An 18,340-nucleotide genomic window follows, 5' to 3' on the forward strand; every position below is an offset into this window, starting at 1 on the left:
GACAACCCTGGTAACGTCTTCAGGTGTGACAGGGGAGAAGGAGGAAGGAGGAGGGTGATTGGCAAGGGGGTGGTGTGTGGGATGGATTGGGAGGGTGGGTAAGAAGGTTGTTCAGGATGTCCTGGGTTTTGGTGGCGAAGTGAGTGGCCAGTGCGTTGCAGAGGGCCTGGGAAAGAGAAGGGGAGGAGGAGACTGCGGAAGGGTTGGCTAGTTCCCTGCAGATTTTGGAATGTTCAGCCGTGTTGTTGGATGCACCGGAAACCCGCGCCTGGATGTGTAACATGCTCCAAAGCTTCCCATGCCATAATCAAAGTCCCGGTCTGAAGACCAAAATAATGTGTGAGAGAGGGTAACTGCCATGCAGGCGATCTGTTTGCTTTCCTTTCCATTCCTGGACATAATTTGCCATGTGCACACATGTCTTTGAAGGAAAGAGCTTTCTTCATTCTTCATCCAGATTTCAACAGTTACCAACACTTATTCCTGTAGATACAGTTGAAGAGTGTAACCCATACCTGGGCTCTGGAGAGATGGGAAAGGGCCTGCTTGTAATACAGTACAGCTTTCTCTGGGTCTCCCATATGGAATCTGGCAGCTCCAAGTCCTTCACAGGCATGACACTGCCCCTGGATATCACCTGTGCACAAACAAACAGGCATAGAGATTCACCACACATGCTCGACTCATGTTACACAGATATATATATATATTATGGAAGCACCTTTTAGAATGTGAACAAGCACCTTGTTATTGAGAAGCACGTCGTTTGTGTAGCTCCCTCACAATTGCCTGTGAGAAGTTACTGAAAATGGTGTTTTAAATTATACGGCATCCTGGAGAGGGAATCCAAGAATGGGGTCAGTACACGTGGCATTCTTTGCTATATATATATAATAGTTAAGGTGAGAAAATTGAACTGCTAATAACTTTAGCCCCCACCACAACCCCCGACTGGAAGGAACGTTAAAAAATTGAAAAGTTACAAAGACAGTAAGAAAACACAATTTTCGGGTTCTCCCGTTCATTTTCCCATAGAGAAAAGTTAAAATATCTGTGCAGCGCACAGCAAAAACAGATGGATAGAATTGGACCAGGTACAAAACAAATTCTATGACAAGACAGGAGGCTCGCATTATGCTTTACTTTCTTTAATACTGCCACAACAGCTTTTCAACTTATCACTTTTAAAGTTCAACATTTGTGTTTTTTTTCCTTCCAGAACAAAAAAATAGCCAATCTGAGGTTTAAAAGTTCCATCTCTAGAGTTTACTTCCCATTTAAACTAAAACTCCCATGCACCTCCAGGAGTGTAGTAGTTCTGACCCTATCCCATGCTCCAATCCGGTGATAGGTCATCCTATAAGAACCCTCAGTCCCAGGTACTTTCCTCTTTCTTTTTGCTGCCATGAGATAAGTACCTCACGTTTTATTCTCCAGAATAAATGTTAATGGTAAATGATAATAAAGTAATGTAAGGCTTATAAACCATATAAGGGATATTATTAGCGCGTATAATATATTTCTCTTTGGAGGAAACTGTACCTTTTTTGAAGTATGTGACGAGATTTAGCAACGCGGGTAGAGCCGCGCATGTATATTTCGTTCGCTCATTCGGGAGCGCAGCGCGAAGTAAGAATACCGTTTTTGGTTATAGGGGAGGTGGGGTCGGCGCCGCGAGCGAACGCGATCGTGTCAGGCTCACGGCCCCGCTCCTCGTTCCACAAAGCCGCGCCGTTGAACGCAGCGGGCCGCAGGCCCCAGGAAAGCGGGAGGAGATTTTCCCGGCATTCCCTGGGAGCACTTCCGCTCGAGCACCCGCAATTTCAATTGCGTAGTGTAAGCCGAGCGAAGAGGAAAGCCTTGTTGACACAGCATAATTAAAAAAAAAACTATTTATTCACCGGAGCAGGAAAGGAATATTTTACGAGGAGAATCTTTGCAACATAAGCTGATTAATATCCCTTGCTGACAGCATAAGAAGTTAGCCTTGCTAACAATATGGCACATTATAGAAGCCCCAGTGCCACTCCTTCCACCTCACCAGAATGGTCAGAGGAGGAGTGGGAAGAAACTCCTTACCAGCAGGACACAGACCTGTCTCATAGTTTTAAAAGAGTTCTAGGAGACTCTTTGGAAAAAGCAGTGTCACAGGGAGTACAGCCGATTGCCCAAAGGCTGGACTTTTTGGAAGCTGTATTTAATGAACAGCAAGCATTGCTTGCCAGAAAAAGAAAGGCAGAAAGCCCAGAGAGAGAGCTTTCAGCCAAACACCCCATAGAAGGGGTTGAGCACAGGGGGAAGAAAGCGGCTCGCAAGAGTAAGCACTCGTTGACCCCCCTGACTAATCTAGATAGGGAGGATTCCACTCCCCAACTGAATAGCGACCCTGTCGCCAGGCTAAAGAGAGCCTTCCTGGAGAAGAAGCAGAGCCAGGACAGACCCCCTGCGACAGGGGTGAATAATCAAGGGGACAATGACGAGGGCTATATGCCCGATGATGAAGGTGAAGAATTAGACGCCGATCATCAGTACGAGGAGGAGTTGGATCCTCAGGAGCCAGGCGGTACAGCAGATATGTTTGATCCAGAAGCTATCAGACACCCTAAGTCCTCGGAGTGGGTTCCGTCGCCTAGAGTTGCCGCCTATATGGCTCAGCATATTCGAAAGCCTCTGGATAGGGAAGTAAGATCGCGTATGCGTTCAGAATGCCCTAGACCAGATTTGCAAGGGAAACTAGCAGAGACTCCTGAACTAGACCCCAAGATGGTTACTTTCATCACAAAGACTGCAAGAGATATCCGTAAAGGCATAGACCGCGCCTGGAGAGGATGCCAAGATAAGCTCCTCGATATTGCTGGCCCATTAGCGAAAATAATGGACCTGGCAGAAAAGGCTCAGTACACTGGAACCCCAGTAGACGCCTCTGCCCTAGCCAACTGGGCGCAAAGAGCCGTTTGTTTAATGGGGAACGCGAACTGTGCTCTGTCCTCATAGAGAAGGAGGGGAGTGCTTTTAAAGATTGACAATAAGCTAAGCGATTTGGCCTCTTATGAAGCAGGAGAAGGAGTCAAAGGCCTGCTCTTTGGCAAGGCATTCGCTAAAGAAATGTCACAGTTCGTGGGCACTTATTCAGCGCTGGAAAGAGCGCAAAGCTCGATTAAGAAAATCGTCCCCACTCGAGTTTTTTCCGGGACCGGACGTTACAGGGGTCGTACGTCCGGTCGGTTTAATTACCAACGCAGACCCCAAGGGCTGCGCGCGCCCAATACTGGGAAGGGAAACAGTAAGACACGTTCTTCCCTATGAGATCCAGATTTCCCAGAAATCGAAGAGGTAGAGGCTCCTACCGGCAACCACATGCCTCAAGAGGTGAGTGCAGGGATTGTACGCGTGGGAGGGAGAACCCACCAGTTTTTGAGCGCTTGGCAAGCGTTATCGCGCGATGCATGGGTGCTGCAAGCAGTAGAGGGACTGCGACTAGATTTTGTAGGGGACCCTATTCAGAGAACAATACCTCATCCCATGCAAGTGTCCCAACAGGAGGCAACATTGCTACACAACGAGATTCTCAATTTGGTAGACAAAAACTTGATAGAGAAAGACACACGAGGAGGACCAGATTTCCTCAGCAATATATTCCTAGTAAACAGGGGAGGCAAAGTACGACCGCTCACAAATCTAAAGAACCTGAATGAATGGATTGTGTACAATCACTTCAAGATGGAGGGTATCCATCTACTTCGAGATCTCCTCCGTTCGGGGGACTGGTTAGCTCGATTAGATCTCAAAGACGCTTACCTGACGATCCCGATAGCTCAAGAGTTTTGGAAATATCTGCGATTTCTTTGGGAAGGGGAAACATGGTGTTTCACGTGCCTTCCGTTCGGCCTAGCGTCAGTGCCCTGGGCCTTCACCAAACGTATGAATCCGTAGCGGCAGCCATAAGGGAGAGAGGTATTCACATAATCGTGTACCTAGATGTCATTCTCGTCATGGGCTCAGACAAATTCACACTATCCAAGAACGTGCAATGAATATTCACGCTCTTGACGTCTCTAGGATTCTTGGTGAACTTGGACAAACCCCAGCTAGTACCAGTCCAACACATAGAGTTCCTAGGTTTCAGTATCAGATGCGCTCAAGGCGACCCTCAAGCTTCCACATCACAAAGTGAAAGCGATAAAGAAGGAGCACAGAATAGTCATAGCAAAGAGGACTATATCGCTTCGAGCTCTAGCGAGAGTAGTAGGTCTTCTAGCAGCCTCGATTCAAGCAATTTTTCCAGGCCCGCTCCATTATCGAGTGTTACAGAGGCTCAAAATAAGGCATCTACAAGGAGGGCTGGGTTACCACCAGCTAGTAACGCTGGACCAGGAAGCAATCTCAGAACTCCACTGGTGGCTCTCCAACATGGAAGCCTGAAATGGGCGAGCAATCTTCAGAGACACCCCAGATATAGTTATAGAATCAGACGCGAGCAGATCCGGGTGGGGAGCCAGGTGCGAGAACATAGAGACAGGAGGAAAGTGGTCAGAAGAAGAACTAAAAATGCACATAAACTGTCTAGAACTATTAGCAGGCTCTTTCGCAGTACGAGCCTTTACGAAAGACAAAGTACGATGTTGCGTACTGCTCAAAATTGACAACATCTCGGCAGTGTGATATATCAACAAACTAGTGGGAACTCGAGAATGCTAGTAGAATTAGCAAAAGACGTCTGGCATTACTGCCTGCAGAATCAGATCGCAGTCACAGCAGAGTATCTGCCAGGGGTGCTGAACGAGGTAGCAGATTGGAATTCACGATATCTTGTAGACTCCAGCGATTCAAGAAATTACAGGACCTCTGGGGCCCGGTACACATAGATCTATTTGCGTCCAGACTGAACACGCAGACTCAGATATATTACAGTTGGAGAATAGACCAGGGTGCAGCTGGCACGGTGTAACGCTCACCTGGTATCCACAGGGACGTCACTCAGCCTGTTCTGACCTCTTACGACCTCAAACCCTTCCCTGGAGTCTACTCGACTGGAGACTGGGCCTGAAACACATGATTGGTAGAATTTAGAATCCCTACTGTCTCTGTGTGCTTGAACCCCTTCTTCCCCGGGGTCCAACCCTTCCCTTTGATCCACAGCTCACCTTGTTTTCTTGTAAAGTGTGCTCTTCATCCTGCTTTCAGCGCAGGGGAGCGTTGATTGATGCGGGCTCATTGCTGCCTAGTTACTTCACTGGTAAGAGTCTGACAGGTAAGTATAATGAGTCTTTTGAACAGTTGTCTAACTTCATTCCTTTCCTTCCTTAGATGATGGCCGGCGTCCGGGGATGGCGACGTGCTGCTGAGATGAGCAGCGCTGAAGATGAGTGAAAGCGCGATGCGCGATGCAACCCTTTCGTATTTGTATTGAACTGAGTTCTTTTTCTGTGTCTTTTAGGTGCCGCGACGTTTTCAGTGTGGATGCCGGTTATGAAGAAGAAATGCGGTGAGTAAGCGTGGTATGCGGCACCTCTAGATGTTTCCACGCAAACCTGGAGTGTCTTTTCCTTCTTGCAGATGGATGAGAAGTTCCGGAGACAGAGTTCCACCAGAGCGGCTGAGATTCAGGTAAGCGTTTGAAGCTCGTACAGTCTTTAAAAATAAGCAAAGATTTGCAGAATGCTTACTAATGCCTTTTTTTCTGTCCTTTTCCCTTTTCCTTAGGAAGCAGCGTGCCGGGATGGGAATGACTCCGCCGAAGATGCCCGCAGAACAGAAGGAGCGATGAATGATGGGCAGAAGCGCCGCAAGTTAAGGCTGTTCCAAACAGTGTTCTTGTTCTTGCAGGAGAAAGATGCATGCCTACTGGGGACCGATCCGAACACGGTGAGTGTCACGCTGCAGGTGCAGAAAACGCAAAGCATGTTTCTCAGCCTGGGCGTGGCTTAAATAGTCTCTGGGTATCCCAGGTGTCTCTGGGCGGAACCACACCCAAAAGATAGACTGCACGTGCAGTTCTGGGAACCGAAATATGTGGGGGCATCTATCTTGTCCCCATCAATGCACTACAAGTCCAATCCCAATGTTATCCTATGGGAGTGAGTGAGTCTGGTGCCACAAGCGCCAAGTCTGACTCCAAGTGGGTCTTTGGAAGGATGGAGAGGCCCTTGAGGGCCATGTATGTGATCGTGGCCTGGCTCCAGCCTGACATCTTGGAAGGCTGCGGACATGAGGGGCAGGAATCATGACACACGGACGCTTTTCTCCAACCGTGGAGCGGAGAGCTGAATTATGCTTTCCCACCGCTTCTCATGATCACGAGAGTGTTAGCGAAGGTTCGCAGGGAGCAAGCAGACCTAAAAATAGTACTCCCCCTCTGGAAATCTCAGCCCTGGTTTCCAGTAGCAATGGAACTTTCTACGGATTTTCCCAGAGTAGTTCCTCAGCAACCGGACCTTCTGCTAGTCACAGTCGGCAGGGTTCACCCGCTCATAACGACGGGCACATTACAGTTGGTAGTCTGCAAGCTTTCAGGAGAAAGTGGGAGTTGCCAGGCATTTCGCAACTCGCTGCAAACTGCATCAGAGATTCCTGGGCGCCTTCCACCATCAGGAGCTATAACGCGGCATGGAAGAGCTGGGCCCGCTGCAGCACAGACAATAGTTTGGATCCCGTTTCTGTCCCTGTAGTGCAGTTATTAAAATTTTTAGCAATGAAGTTTCAAGAAGGCAGCGCCTTTAGAACAATAGGAGTGCTGCGATCTGCAATCTCTGCGGGACATGATCAAGTAGAAGGCAACTCCATAGGGGAACATCCCGCAGTTCTGCGACTGTTGAGAGGAATGAAGTTGAAAAAAAACCCAGAGCCAAAGTATTCGACGTTATGGGACGTCAAAGAAGTTTTCCAACTGTTTCTTAGATGGCCATACAATAAAGGTCTATCCCGATCACAACTCTCAGGCAAAATGGCAATGCTGTTGTGTCTCACGTCATGCAGAAGAGTATCCGATGTTAAAGCACTAGAAATACACAGGAAAATATTCCATCCAGAAGGAGTAGCCTTTACCATAGCTAAGCGAACGAAATCAGATTCTCAAGTGATCTCATACCCCTATTTTACAGAAAATAAAAAACTATGTGTAGCACAATGTATCAAAGATTACGAGACCGCTACAGCGCAGTTGAGGCCGCGAGGCGTAACACAATTGCTAATAGCGCGTAGGAAACCTTATCATGCAGTAGCAACAGCGACAATTGCGAGATGGGTGCGCGAAGAGATGCAATGGGCAAGGATAGATTTTTCCCAGTTTGGTGCGCATTCAGCTAGAGGCGCGATGGCTTCTAGGGCCTATTCAGCAGGGGTGCCGCTGCAGGATATAATGAAAGCGGCCGATTGGTCCTCTAAGTCTAAGTTTAAGACATTTTATTTCAAGCCAGTGTCAGACTTAACGAATAGGGTGGTGGCTAGCTTTGAACAAGCATAATGCGAGCCTCCTGTCTTGTCATAGAATAAAGATTGACCACGCTTCATTCTATTAAAGACAAGGAGGCGAGCATTATATCCCACCCAGAAAGACAAAAGAGGATCTTATGATGCATATATATCAAATGTTCAACTTTGTCTTGTCACCCACCCTTATGAGTATTTATCCGTTTGTTCCAAGGAGATGACCAGAAAGCAGCCTGATCGCAGACAGTGAAACATCATGGCAAACTTTGTTACTTCACCCAGGGATTCAGGGCAGTTCTGTTTCAAGAACTCTGTTCATAGTTATGTTGGAAGTTTGGTTGTTGACCGTTCATAACAAGGTTGAGTTTGCTACGGAAGATCTCCAAGGCAAAGAAAGAGGAAAGGGCCTGGGACTGAGGGTTCTTATAGGATGACCTATCACCGGATTGGAGCATGGGATAGGGTCAGAACTACTACACTCCTGGAGGAGTATGGGAGTTTTAGTTTAAATGGGAAGTAAACTCTAGAGATGGAATTTTTAAACCTCAGATTGGCTATTTTTTAGTTCTGGAAGGAAAAAAAGCGCAAATGTTGAAGTTTAAAAGTTATAAGTTGAAAAGCTGTTGTGGCAGTTTAAAGAAAGTAAAGCATAATGCTTGCCTCCTTGTCTTTAATAGAATGAAGACTTCCTGAGCTGTAAGCGCGGGCAATCTTTATTGGGCATGAAGCGTTCACTCGATTTCCGAGAGGGATCTGGTGTTATTCCAGCCAGTAGTTGTTCAAATATTTGACGGAGAAGGGAGTGCCCACTTCTCCCAAAATGATAGCTATGTATCTGTCCTAGAATGCATCAGAGAAGCGGACAGGCTTTTCTGAAATGAAAAACAGCAATTTCCCACCAACATTCCATTGTTAATAACTTTGGAATTGCTGGATGGATTTGGATGTAATTTTAAAAACAAAAAGTTTGTCAAGGAACCCCCACCCCCAAACTGGAACAATAAGTGATAAAAATAATATTGTTATAAAGAAAACAAAACACCGGATTCCAAGATGGCGGCTGATCTGTGAGGTTGCACTGCCCGGATCTCCCGCACTTTTTTCTTTTATTCGCATGTAGAAGCGGTGATTTGGCTGTAGGTGCCCTCCCCACGAAACAGCTTACGAGGGGGAAGCTCCAGTAAACCCACAGGTAGCTGACGAAGCAGCAATAAACCTTGGCGGCTACCGCATAATCTCTGCTGCGGGCACCCCGCCGGGAAGGCAGGACGGCGAGTCCCGGGCTCGGCCACCAGCGAGGGAAGAGGCGGACGCGGTGCCGGAGGAAGCGTTCTAGGTAGAGGAAGAGGAGGTGCTCCTGCCCCCCAGGGGGATCCCTGCCTAGTGGATTCCCTGCGCACAATATCGCTGTGATAACCGTCCCCGAGTCGTGGGGCTGGAGTGCAGGAGGACATCGCCCAAGTAACGGCGGAGGGAGCGGGGCAAGATCCGGGCCGTCAGACCCACAGAGGAGGCCAGGCCGAGTGGGGCCGGGGTGAGAGCGCCTCTGGCCCGGAGCAGACGCATACATAGGAGAGCGTCTGGAACCGGCGGTGCGGTGGGCCCTGCACCGGGTGGATCAATCTTGGGGACTCAGCCGGGAAGCACACAAGTCGCCGCCGGAGGTGGAGGTCGGACTCCAGGACAGCGATCTTCGGGCGAGATTGGCAAGTATGTGGGGGGCGGCCGGGGGGCAGAGGAGGTTGAGTCCGAGTTAAGGGAGTTCCCCCTGCGCGTACCCCTCTCTGCCCCCCACCGCAGTGGAGTCCCTGGAGTCTTTAGAGCCAGAGTGTGGGACGACTAGTTTGGGGGTACCCCATCGGTGGAGTGAAGAGTGGACGGGGCTGGGTAGCCAACCCCTCACTGCCCCCCCAACAATTCCTTCATCAGAGCCAGATCCCAGAGAGTGGGACCTCGAAGGGGAAACGGCACCAGGGGAGCCAGACAAGATCGATCTTTAAGCACCCCATTGAAGGCAGCGCGGGCCCGGGGGCGGAATTTTCGACACCCTCCCTTCAGGAGGAGGCAGAGGTTCCCGTCCACTGGGAGGACCTCCAAACGCAGGCAACATGTCGAGAAGCAAATCCAAGGACACCCCCACCTCTGCCAGGACGGCGAAGAAGCACCGGGAGGGACCACTGGCCCAGATATGGGCCAGGGGCCTCGGGGAGCAGGGACCTCAGGAACTTAGAGAGGGGTCCTCCCAGGACGTCTCGGCCACCACGCTAGATCCACAAGAACTGCTGGTTACTTCTTCCCTGCTCCGTTCCCTTCTTGGGGAAATAGTGGAAAAGATCACAGATGCTGGTTCAAAACAAATGGAGGCATTAAGAGAAGATCTGGTAGAGGGCCTACAAGAAATAAAAAGGGACCTCAATAAAATCGAAGAGAGAGTGGACACGAATGAGAGGGCCCTAAAGGAGTTGGCGGAGGACTCACGTAAAGCGGACTCCCTCTTGGAGACCCTTGCGGTGGCAACTCACAATCTCGAATTGCGTGCAGAAGACCTGGAGAACAGATTCCGAAGGTCCAATATACGAGTTAAATCCCTGCCAGAAGATTTCCTGGACCAAGATTTGTCCGACACTATGAAATCGATATTTCGACTCCTAATCGAAGCAGATCCAAACGTAGATTTGAAAATAGACAGGGTCCACCGGGTGCACCCAAGGCGCCAGGAGACGGGGGTGCGCCCAAGGGATGTGCTTGTCATGTTTCACAGCTTCACCCAAAAAGAGTCCATCCTTCAGGCAGCCAGGAAGGCGGGTCAGGTAACCCACAACGGGTCGGATATCCAGCTGTATCAGGATCAGTCTCAAGCTAACCTAAATAGGCGACGGCGCATGGTCCCGGTCGTTTCCCATCTTAGAGAGAAGCAAGTGCGCTACAGGTGGCTCCACCCATTCGCTCTTAGCTTCCTGTGGCAGGGGAAGCTACAAAGAATCACGACTTGTGACCAGGGAATGGCTCTATTGGGCCTTGAGGATGACCCATCTGAGCCAAGACCTTGCCCGTCCGGAAGGGGAGTGGTGCGCAAACCTTGGGAGTGGACAGCTGTGGGCCAAAAGAAATCAAGGAGGGAGCGTAAGCAACACCGGCTCGGCTCTTTGGCTCACCCCCAGTCGCCGGATCAAGAAGACCCTGTTGGGGAGAGGAGTCTACCAGGAAAATAAACTGCATGTTTATACTTTCTGTTTCAACCCTGGGGAGGGCACATACATTTGTATTATCAACGTGCGTATCAATCCACTAAAGGAATTTGTCTGCACAGATGCGGGATGCAATGGGGGAGTGGGAGGCCTTGACATCTCGGATTGGGAAGGGGAGTTCCTGCTAAGTTAGGGGGAAAGTCCTAGGTTTGTTATTGGGTCCGGCTCTCGTTATGTGGCAGCGAGGGGGGCTAAGTGCCAGCCGGATTCGCCTAGGTGGGGGAGGGGTGGGAGGAAGATCCATGGTCTTAGCTAAGATGGGTATTGTTGGCTCAGCGCAAACTGTACACTTTGGGGAAGTTTCAGCAAAGGGTTCAGAGGGCATAATGGGGTCATTCAGGCTTCAAGATTTCTTTCCTTATGGCTAACCCTGGTATTCTTAAAGTCCTTTCCTTAAATGTGAACGGCCTCAATTCCCCGGTCAAGAGGAGGAGGGTCGAGAGGTTCCTCAACCAGGAATACCCTCAGGTGGTGGCTATGCAGGAGACGCATGTGCATACCAGGGATGCTCATAGGATACGATTCCGGGGGTACTTACGGGTAGGGCAGGCCACACAGGCCAGCAAGAAAGGGGGAGTCCTCATAGCCTTGAGCGATGGGTTGGAAATGACTATCGGGAATACACAAAAGGATAACCAAGGCAGATATCTCGCGGTGATACTTCAGGGGAAGGGGGAAGTCCTCACGGTAGCAACTCTATATGCTCCAAATCACGCTCAGGACCCCTTTATACAAAATAGAGTGACCCGCCTAGGGAAATTCGCAAAAGCAAATATCTTCCTTTTAGGAGACTTTAATTTGGCTTGGGACCCCACCAAGGACAGGTCGCCTGCCTTATTGGGGGTTACAGAGAGCTCCTTCAGGGGATCTGGTTAAGAAAATGGGGGATCTGGCCCTGGTTGACGCCTGGCGAGAGCTCTTTGGCAATGCTCAGGGATACACATTTTATTCACACGCCCAAAGATCACATTCGCGAATAGATTACGCCTGGATTTCAAAACCGCTGTTGGGTAGGGCCCTTTCGCTGGACGTGGGGGCAATTGCCCTGGGTGACCATGCCCCACTCTCTATCTCTATAGCCTGGCCAAGGGGGCCCCCAGGTATTTGGAAGTGGAGATACCCGGTTTCACTGTTTAAGAATCCTCTCCTGGTAAAAGAGATAGAGGAGGGTATTATAGACTTCATTAACCATTACAACTGGAAAGACACTAGCCCCCAAAACTGGTGGGATGCCCTCAAAGCCACAGTGAGGGGAAGGATCCTAGCGACCAAGGCCAGGAGGGAACGGGAGCTTAGATTGGAGGAGCTAACTTTGGAGTCCAGACTTAAGGAGATCTTGTCCCAAATGGGTGGCAGGATGTCAGCAGCCACTAAAAGGGAATATAGAGTGCAACCTCTTAACTAAGAGGCAAAGGTTCTACACGAGAGGCAACATGGCGGATCGGCTGCTGGCCAGGAAGCTAAGGAAGGGTGGGGACAGGACGATTTTGAAAATAAAGGGTCAGACAGGGGTTTTCCACACTAACACATCAGACATTGAAGGGGAATTTTGCAAATGTATGCTGACCTCTACAGATCTGGGAACCCCATCTTCTGCGGATCATGTCTCTTACCTTTCCCGGGTGAGATGCAGTACGGTTTCGCAGGAAGAGAGGGACGAGCTCGACCTAGAGATTACAACGGACGAGGTGAGGTGGGTGAGCAACCATCTACCGCTGGGTAAAGCTCCAGGCCCCGACGGGTTCGGTTCTGAATTTTATAAAATGCATCAAGAAGTTTTGATTCCTATCCTCACCAAACTCTTCAATTGGGTCGGCTCAACAGGCGTTCTCCCCAATTCAATGACCAAAGCCAAAGTTATTCTAATACATAAGAAGGGTAAGGTCCCGACAGACTGCGCTTCGTATCGCCCAATAGCATTGATTAACGTTGATGCTAAAATTCGTACCAAGGTCTTGGCCAATCGTCTGGCCAATCGTCTGGAATCACTCCTCCCCAAGCATATACATAGAGACCAATCCGGTTTTATCAAAGGGAGGCAAACTTCGGATAATGTTCAAAGACTGGCCCACCTGATTGAAAAATTTCAGAAAAAGAGTGTCCCGGCCCTACTCTTGGCGGTTGACGCCGAGAAGGTGTTTAACCGAGTGGAGTGGGGGTTCCTGCTCACGGCTATGGCCGAGATGGGATTTGGCCCGCGCTTCATTGCAAGGGTAAGGACATGTTACCGTGACCCAGTTATCCGGCTAACTATAAATGGTCACATATCTGCCCCAATTAGGGTGGGAAGGGGCACCAGGCAGGGTTGTCCGCTGTCCCCACTTCTATACGCCCTGCATTTGGCGCCCTTCCTGCAAACAGTCAGATCATTTGAAGACATAGAGGGGATCCCATTTGGAGGGGAGGTTCACAAGATAGCGGCTTTTGCAGACGACATGATCTTTGCCCTGACCAAGCCGATCACCTCCCTATCAGCGGTAGCTAGGGAGTTACACAGGTGCGGGCAAGTGGCAGGCCTAAAGATTAATGCTCACAAGTCTGAGGCCCTAACCCTCACCCTATCAGCAAGTGAAGTCCAGGATCTCAGGAAGGCTTACAACTACAGGGGGGTTGACTCTTCAATAAAATATCTGGGAGTTTCCCTTACACGGTCATTGAGCGGCCTCTATGCAGCGAATTTCCCTCCACTTCTACAGAAGGTGAAATAAAAATTAGTGGACTGGGGGCCCGTGGAAATTTCATGGCTGGGGAGAATCAATGCCTTAAAAATGACAATCCTGCCCCTGCTCCTCTATCAATTCACGGCCCTCCATGTGCGAATCCCGTCGTCCTTTTTTAAGACCCTACAGAAGATAACCACTAGATTTGTTTGGAGTAGGAAGCGCCCAAGACTGGCAGCTGCCCTTATGTCAGCTTCTCCCGCCAGGGGGGGTGGGTGTGCCGGATTTCAAGGTCTACTATCTTGCGGCTAAGATTAGAGTCATCAGGGATTGGCAGAGAAATGATAGGGGTAAGGTGTGGAGGCAGATGGATGGAGCGGTGGTGGGAAGGGACTTGGAGGGGGTGCTCTGCGTCCCGAGACAGGACAGACCTTCGCGAATGTACTGTAGTGATATAACCTCAACCACAGGTAGGGCATGGGATCAAGCCATTAATACAGCCCACATTACTACCTTCCCCTCTCCGTTCACGCCCATACAAGGGAATCCACAATTCACTCTGGCGCTTATTAACCCGCCAGAGTTTCTTCCTTGGCTTCACGGAGGCTGTCGAATGATCAGCGATATGATGGAGGGGGGAGGTAAAACATTTTGAGCAATGTAAGGACTTCGGTATAGGGGAGAAGCAAGGGGCGTGGTCTAGATTCATGGACTGAGGACGTACTTCTCCTGAGCTCCTGCCCTGATCCTAAGACCGATCCTCGCAGGAACTCCCAGCCCGAACCGAGGACGGAAATAAGCATACCTCCAGCTGTCTCATCCGAGCCTGCTTCGCCCGAGAAAAAATCCGAACGAAAACGGAGCTGGCAACACCGAAAACGCGACTTCCGCGCTTCGGTCCCCGAGAATCGAAAATGGCGGCCGCGACTTCGTCCGAAGCCCGCAGACGAGGAGAGCCCGGGAACTGAAGGAGGCGGCACCTGAGGCTCCGGATGGTGATGATCTACTGGTCATCTGTGCCACAGACGGTGAGCGGACCACTGCACCTCTCATCCCTGCGCTGAGACCGCCGCGGGGTGCACACCGCCACACACCGCTGCTGCAAGAGAGGAGGTGAAGGCCGACACGGGCCCCTAAACAGACGAGGAACACCGCGCGGAGGGGCAGACTGGGCCTTCCAACCCTTCTTTGGACCCGACAGGTGGGGGCCCTGCGGGCGACTACCACTTGGCCTGCGCACATGATACGGGCCACTCAAGACACCAAAAAAGCACCCAGGCCACAACGAGGCCCTGTGAGCCCCGCGGTGAGGGCCATCACACGGCCCAGCCGTATAACGCGGACTGATAGCTACACACAACGCTGAAGTGCCGGGCCCCAGCATAAGGAACGTCCCGCACCGGCGACCGGGAGCGGCCTCGCCCCAGCGGACACTCCCCCACCTTCTGCCCAGGGACACACCCATGGCTGGGGAAACTAGCAAAGCACCATAACCCCCGCAACCCCCAAGAGGAGGAACGACCCGCTGGCAACCACCTGATCATTAACCTAAAGCAACGAGATGAGTGAAAGGGAGCACCTTGCTGCATGCAGGAAGACAGCGCCTACAACAAACCAATGACTGGCACCCTCCCTCACTGAAAACGACCTGAGGAACCACAGGGCCACAAGCTCACCGAACCACGACGGCCCCATATTACCGACAACCAGTGGTCCCGATAAAAGTAACACCGAGAGAACCAGGCCATTGAGAGGGGTCATAACACTGTGCGAACCTGCCCTAAAACATGTGAACACGGTCTGGCCCAACAACAACGAGAAGCGAGGGCATCAGTTGCATAAACGACTCAACGGATACGCTGCCACTGCAGGCAGCGAGGACACTGCACATACCTCTCGGAACACTCTCCTAAGAGCCCTGGTGGACGAACCTGAAGCGAACATCATATAGCACCTCATCAAAGCCCTCTCTAGAAGGAATGCCACCTCCAAAGCACAAACCCAAACTTGTCACAATGGATGCCTTCACCTCAGTCCGACCAAAACAACAGATTCCACAGGAGATGAGCGCTGTTCAAGGATCTCCGACTCAGGCAACAGATCCTAGAGACTCCCAAATCCTACAAGCGATAGCAGCACTGCGAACATCCATGGAAGACAAGATCGGCGAAATAAAATCAGACGTTCAACTGATGAGACAAGACGCGCGAAACCTAACCGACAGAATGGTCACTGCTGAAGACTCTTTGCGGGAAACAACGGAAACCACACAGGAACTCAGGGCGAAAGTCAAAGAGCTGGAATCCACAGTAGCCCGGCTAGAAACGCGCTCAGAGGATGCGGAGGGCCGAGCCCGCCGCAACAATGTCCGAATACTGGGGATACCGGAGGATTCAGAGGGCCCCGACCCCACCGAATACATTGAAACGCTGTTCCTGCAGGAAATCGGGGCAGGCAAACTCACCCAGGGTTTCTCTGTGGAGCGAGCTCACCGATCCCTTCAAAAGCGACCTCCCCCCGGCTCACATCCGAGACCCATAATAGCTAAAATCCTAAATTTCAGGGATCGGGAGGCCATTCTGAGGTTCTCGAGAGAAGGCGGAGAGATCAAAAGAGGCGCGGCGTCAATAGTCATGTATCCTGATTACACCCCAGTAGTACAACGGGCGAGAAACTCTTTTATACCAGTGAAGGCCACTCTAAGGAAACTCAACCTTAAATATATGCTGCTATATCCAGCGAGACTCAAAGTGCTCCACAACGGGAAGGCAATCTTCCTTGAAACCCCAGCGGCGGCAAATCTATGGCTTGAGCACAACAATCTGGCTGAAGATGCGGAGGGTACAGCGAGAAACAATAAACACCAGGGCAACGACAAAGATCACGCGAGAAGCTGAAGGACACATCAACCACGATTACTATTCCGGAATAAATCGCATCGCCACACCAAGAAGGCGACGCAATCGGGCAGGAGCTCGGAGGCTCTTGTGCAAAAACGCTGACGACCCACCCCAACCGAAGCGGTGCAGGTAAAATACCTACACATCACCCGGGCTGGAAGACCTGGAGAGGACCGGAAGGCCCGGGAGCCCCCGAGCGTTGTGAGTTCATAACAACTGCTGGGGGCAGTTTACTGTTGTTCTTTTCTGTTGATCCATCCTACGGGAAGGAGGTTGTTAATGTTGATAGATCTCCGAAGGCAAAAGTACAACTGACGGGTGGGGGAACTGGCTGGAGGGCAGGGATGGGCAGGACCGCACTAAACAGTGCCGAACCGGCGATGCCCGTCGCCATCATCTGCTTCACGGGTGGAAGTGGGGGCCCTCTTGTTGTTTTACGGAGACAAGATGGCTACACACATTAGACTATTGACCTGGAATGTAAGGGGCCTGGGCACCTACCCCCGCAGGAACAGGATTAAATCCTACCTACAGAGGAAGAGAGTGGACATTGCTCTCCTACAGGAGACTCACTGCACCGCTGAGGCGGATGAGAAGCTCAGAGAACACTGGGGGGGACAAGGCTACGGAGCCCCCTACTCCAAATTCGCCAGAGGGGTGTTCATCTGGTTCAACCCCCAGGTACCGTTTCTCCTACGCAGGTTGGTGAGGGACCCTGAAGGTAGATATCTGATCATATGGGGAACAGTGGAACAAAGAGAAATATGTATAGTAAACTCATACTTCCCTAACAATAATATCCCAGCTCACTTAAAAACACTTAGCGCCCAGATGTCACAGTATCGGGATGGTCTCTTTTTGTGGGGTGGTGATTTTAATTGCGTTCACAATCCCGAACTAGATAGGTCTTATCCACCGGCAAGCGGCTTCCCCGCTGCCACCTCATCCCTAAATGCAACGCTCAACGAATTCGATCTGATAGATGCTTGGCGGGACCTCCACCCAAACAAAAGGACATACTCATATTACTCATCCCCACACAAACTACACACGAGGTTAGATTATTTTTTCATAAGTAGAGAACACACGCCTCAGACGGCTAACGCACAATACTTAGGAAGGACCATCTCCGACCACTCCCCACTCCTATTAGACTGGCAACACAACAGCCCTAGACCGCCCATCCCAATGTGGAGAATGCCTGCTGAGGCTCTGAAAGACCCGACCTTCAGGGATGAGCTCCAGGAGTCCTTAGAAAACTATATAGCGGTAAACACAGGCAGTGTGGACCAAATAGGTACGCTATGGGATGCCCTAAAGGTGGTAATACGGGGAGAAACAATTGCAAAAGCAGGAGGCATCAGGAAACTACTACGGGAGGAACTGAACCAGAAAGAGTTGACAGTCCAACAACTAGAGTCCACCCCTATTGGCACGTTGGGAAGGGAGGAAGAACTGAGTTCTCTTAGGGAGGACTGCTCCAGGGCATGGGACAGGTTGGCTAAGTTCGACTTTAGCGTCAGAACTAATAGAGCACATGCAGAGGCCGATAGACCAGGTAGGCTACTAGCGGGGCTCTGCAAAAAAGAACACCCTAGGCATACTACTACAGCACTACAAGACGAACAAGGCATAGAACACAGGACTCAACAAGACATAAACAATACCTTCCAACGATTCTATGCACAACTATACTCCCACACACACAAGGTCCCACAGGACCAGATATTGGACACCCTAGAGGAAATTGGCCTACCCAAATTGTCACCAATGCAGTCCGAAGCCCTAGACTCCGACATCACACCGGAAGACATAACAGAAGCTATTAGGTCCCTCGCTACTTGTAAGACCCCAGGATGCGATGGACTCCCCCCAGAATTCTACAAGGAATACGAACCCACCCTGACGCCCCTGTTACACCAGGTCTTTTCTGAGACATTCGAAACTGGTATCCTACCTGACAGTATGAGGGAAACCTTACTGGTCCCGATGCTCAAACCCAATAAACCCTCCGATAAATGCGACTCCTACCGCCCGCTCGCCATGCTTAATTATGATGTGAAAATACTGACGACAATACTAGCGAGACGTCTGTCCAAAGTGA

The 18,340-nt window shown here is 50.6% G+C and overlaps 1 protein-coding gene across 2 annotated transcripts in view; it reads right to left on the bottom strand.

Annotated features, from left to right (window-relative positions):
• Positions 1-18,340, bottom strand: part of TTC24 (tetratricopeptide repeat domain 24) — a 639,301-nt gene that overhangs the window by 308,857 nt on the left and 312,104 nt on the right. For both annotated transcript variants that reach the window (XM_069607144.1, XM_069607145.1), the window contains one exon: positions 516-637. In XM_069607144.1, coding sequence (XP_069463245.1) covers positions 516-637 — 122 coding nt within the window. The remainder of the gene's footprint in view (positions 1-515; positions 638-18,340) is intronic.

Source organism: Ambystoma mexicanum, chromosome 1p (genome assembly GCF_040938575.1).
Source record: "Ambystoma mexicanum isolate Mex_15411 chromosome 1p, UKY_AmexF1_1, whole genome shotgun sequence".
NCBI classification, from domain to species: Eukaryota; Metazoa; Chordata; class Amphibia; order Caudata; family Ambystomatidae; genus Ambystoma; species Ambystoma mexicanum.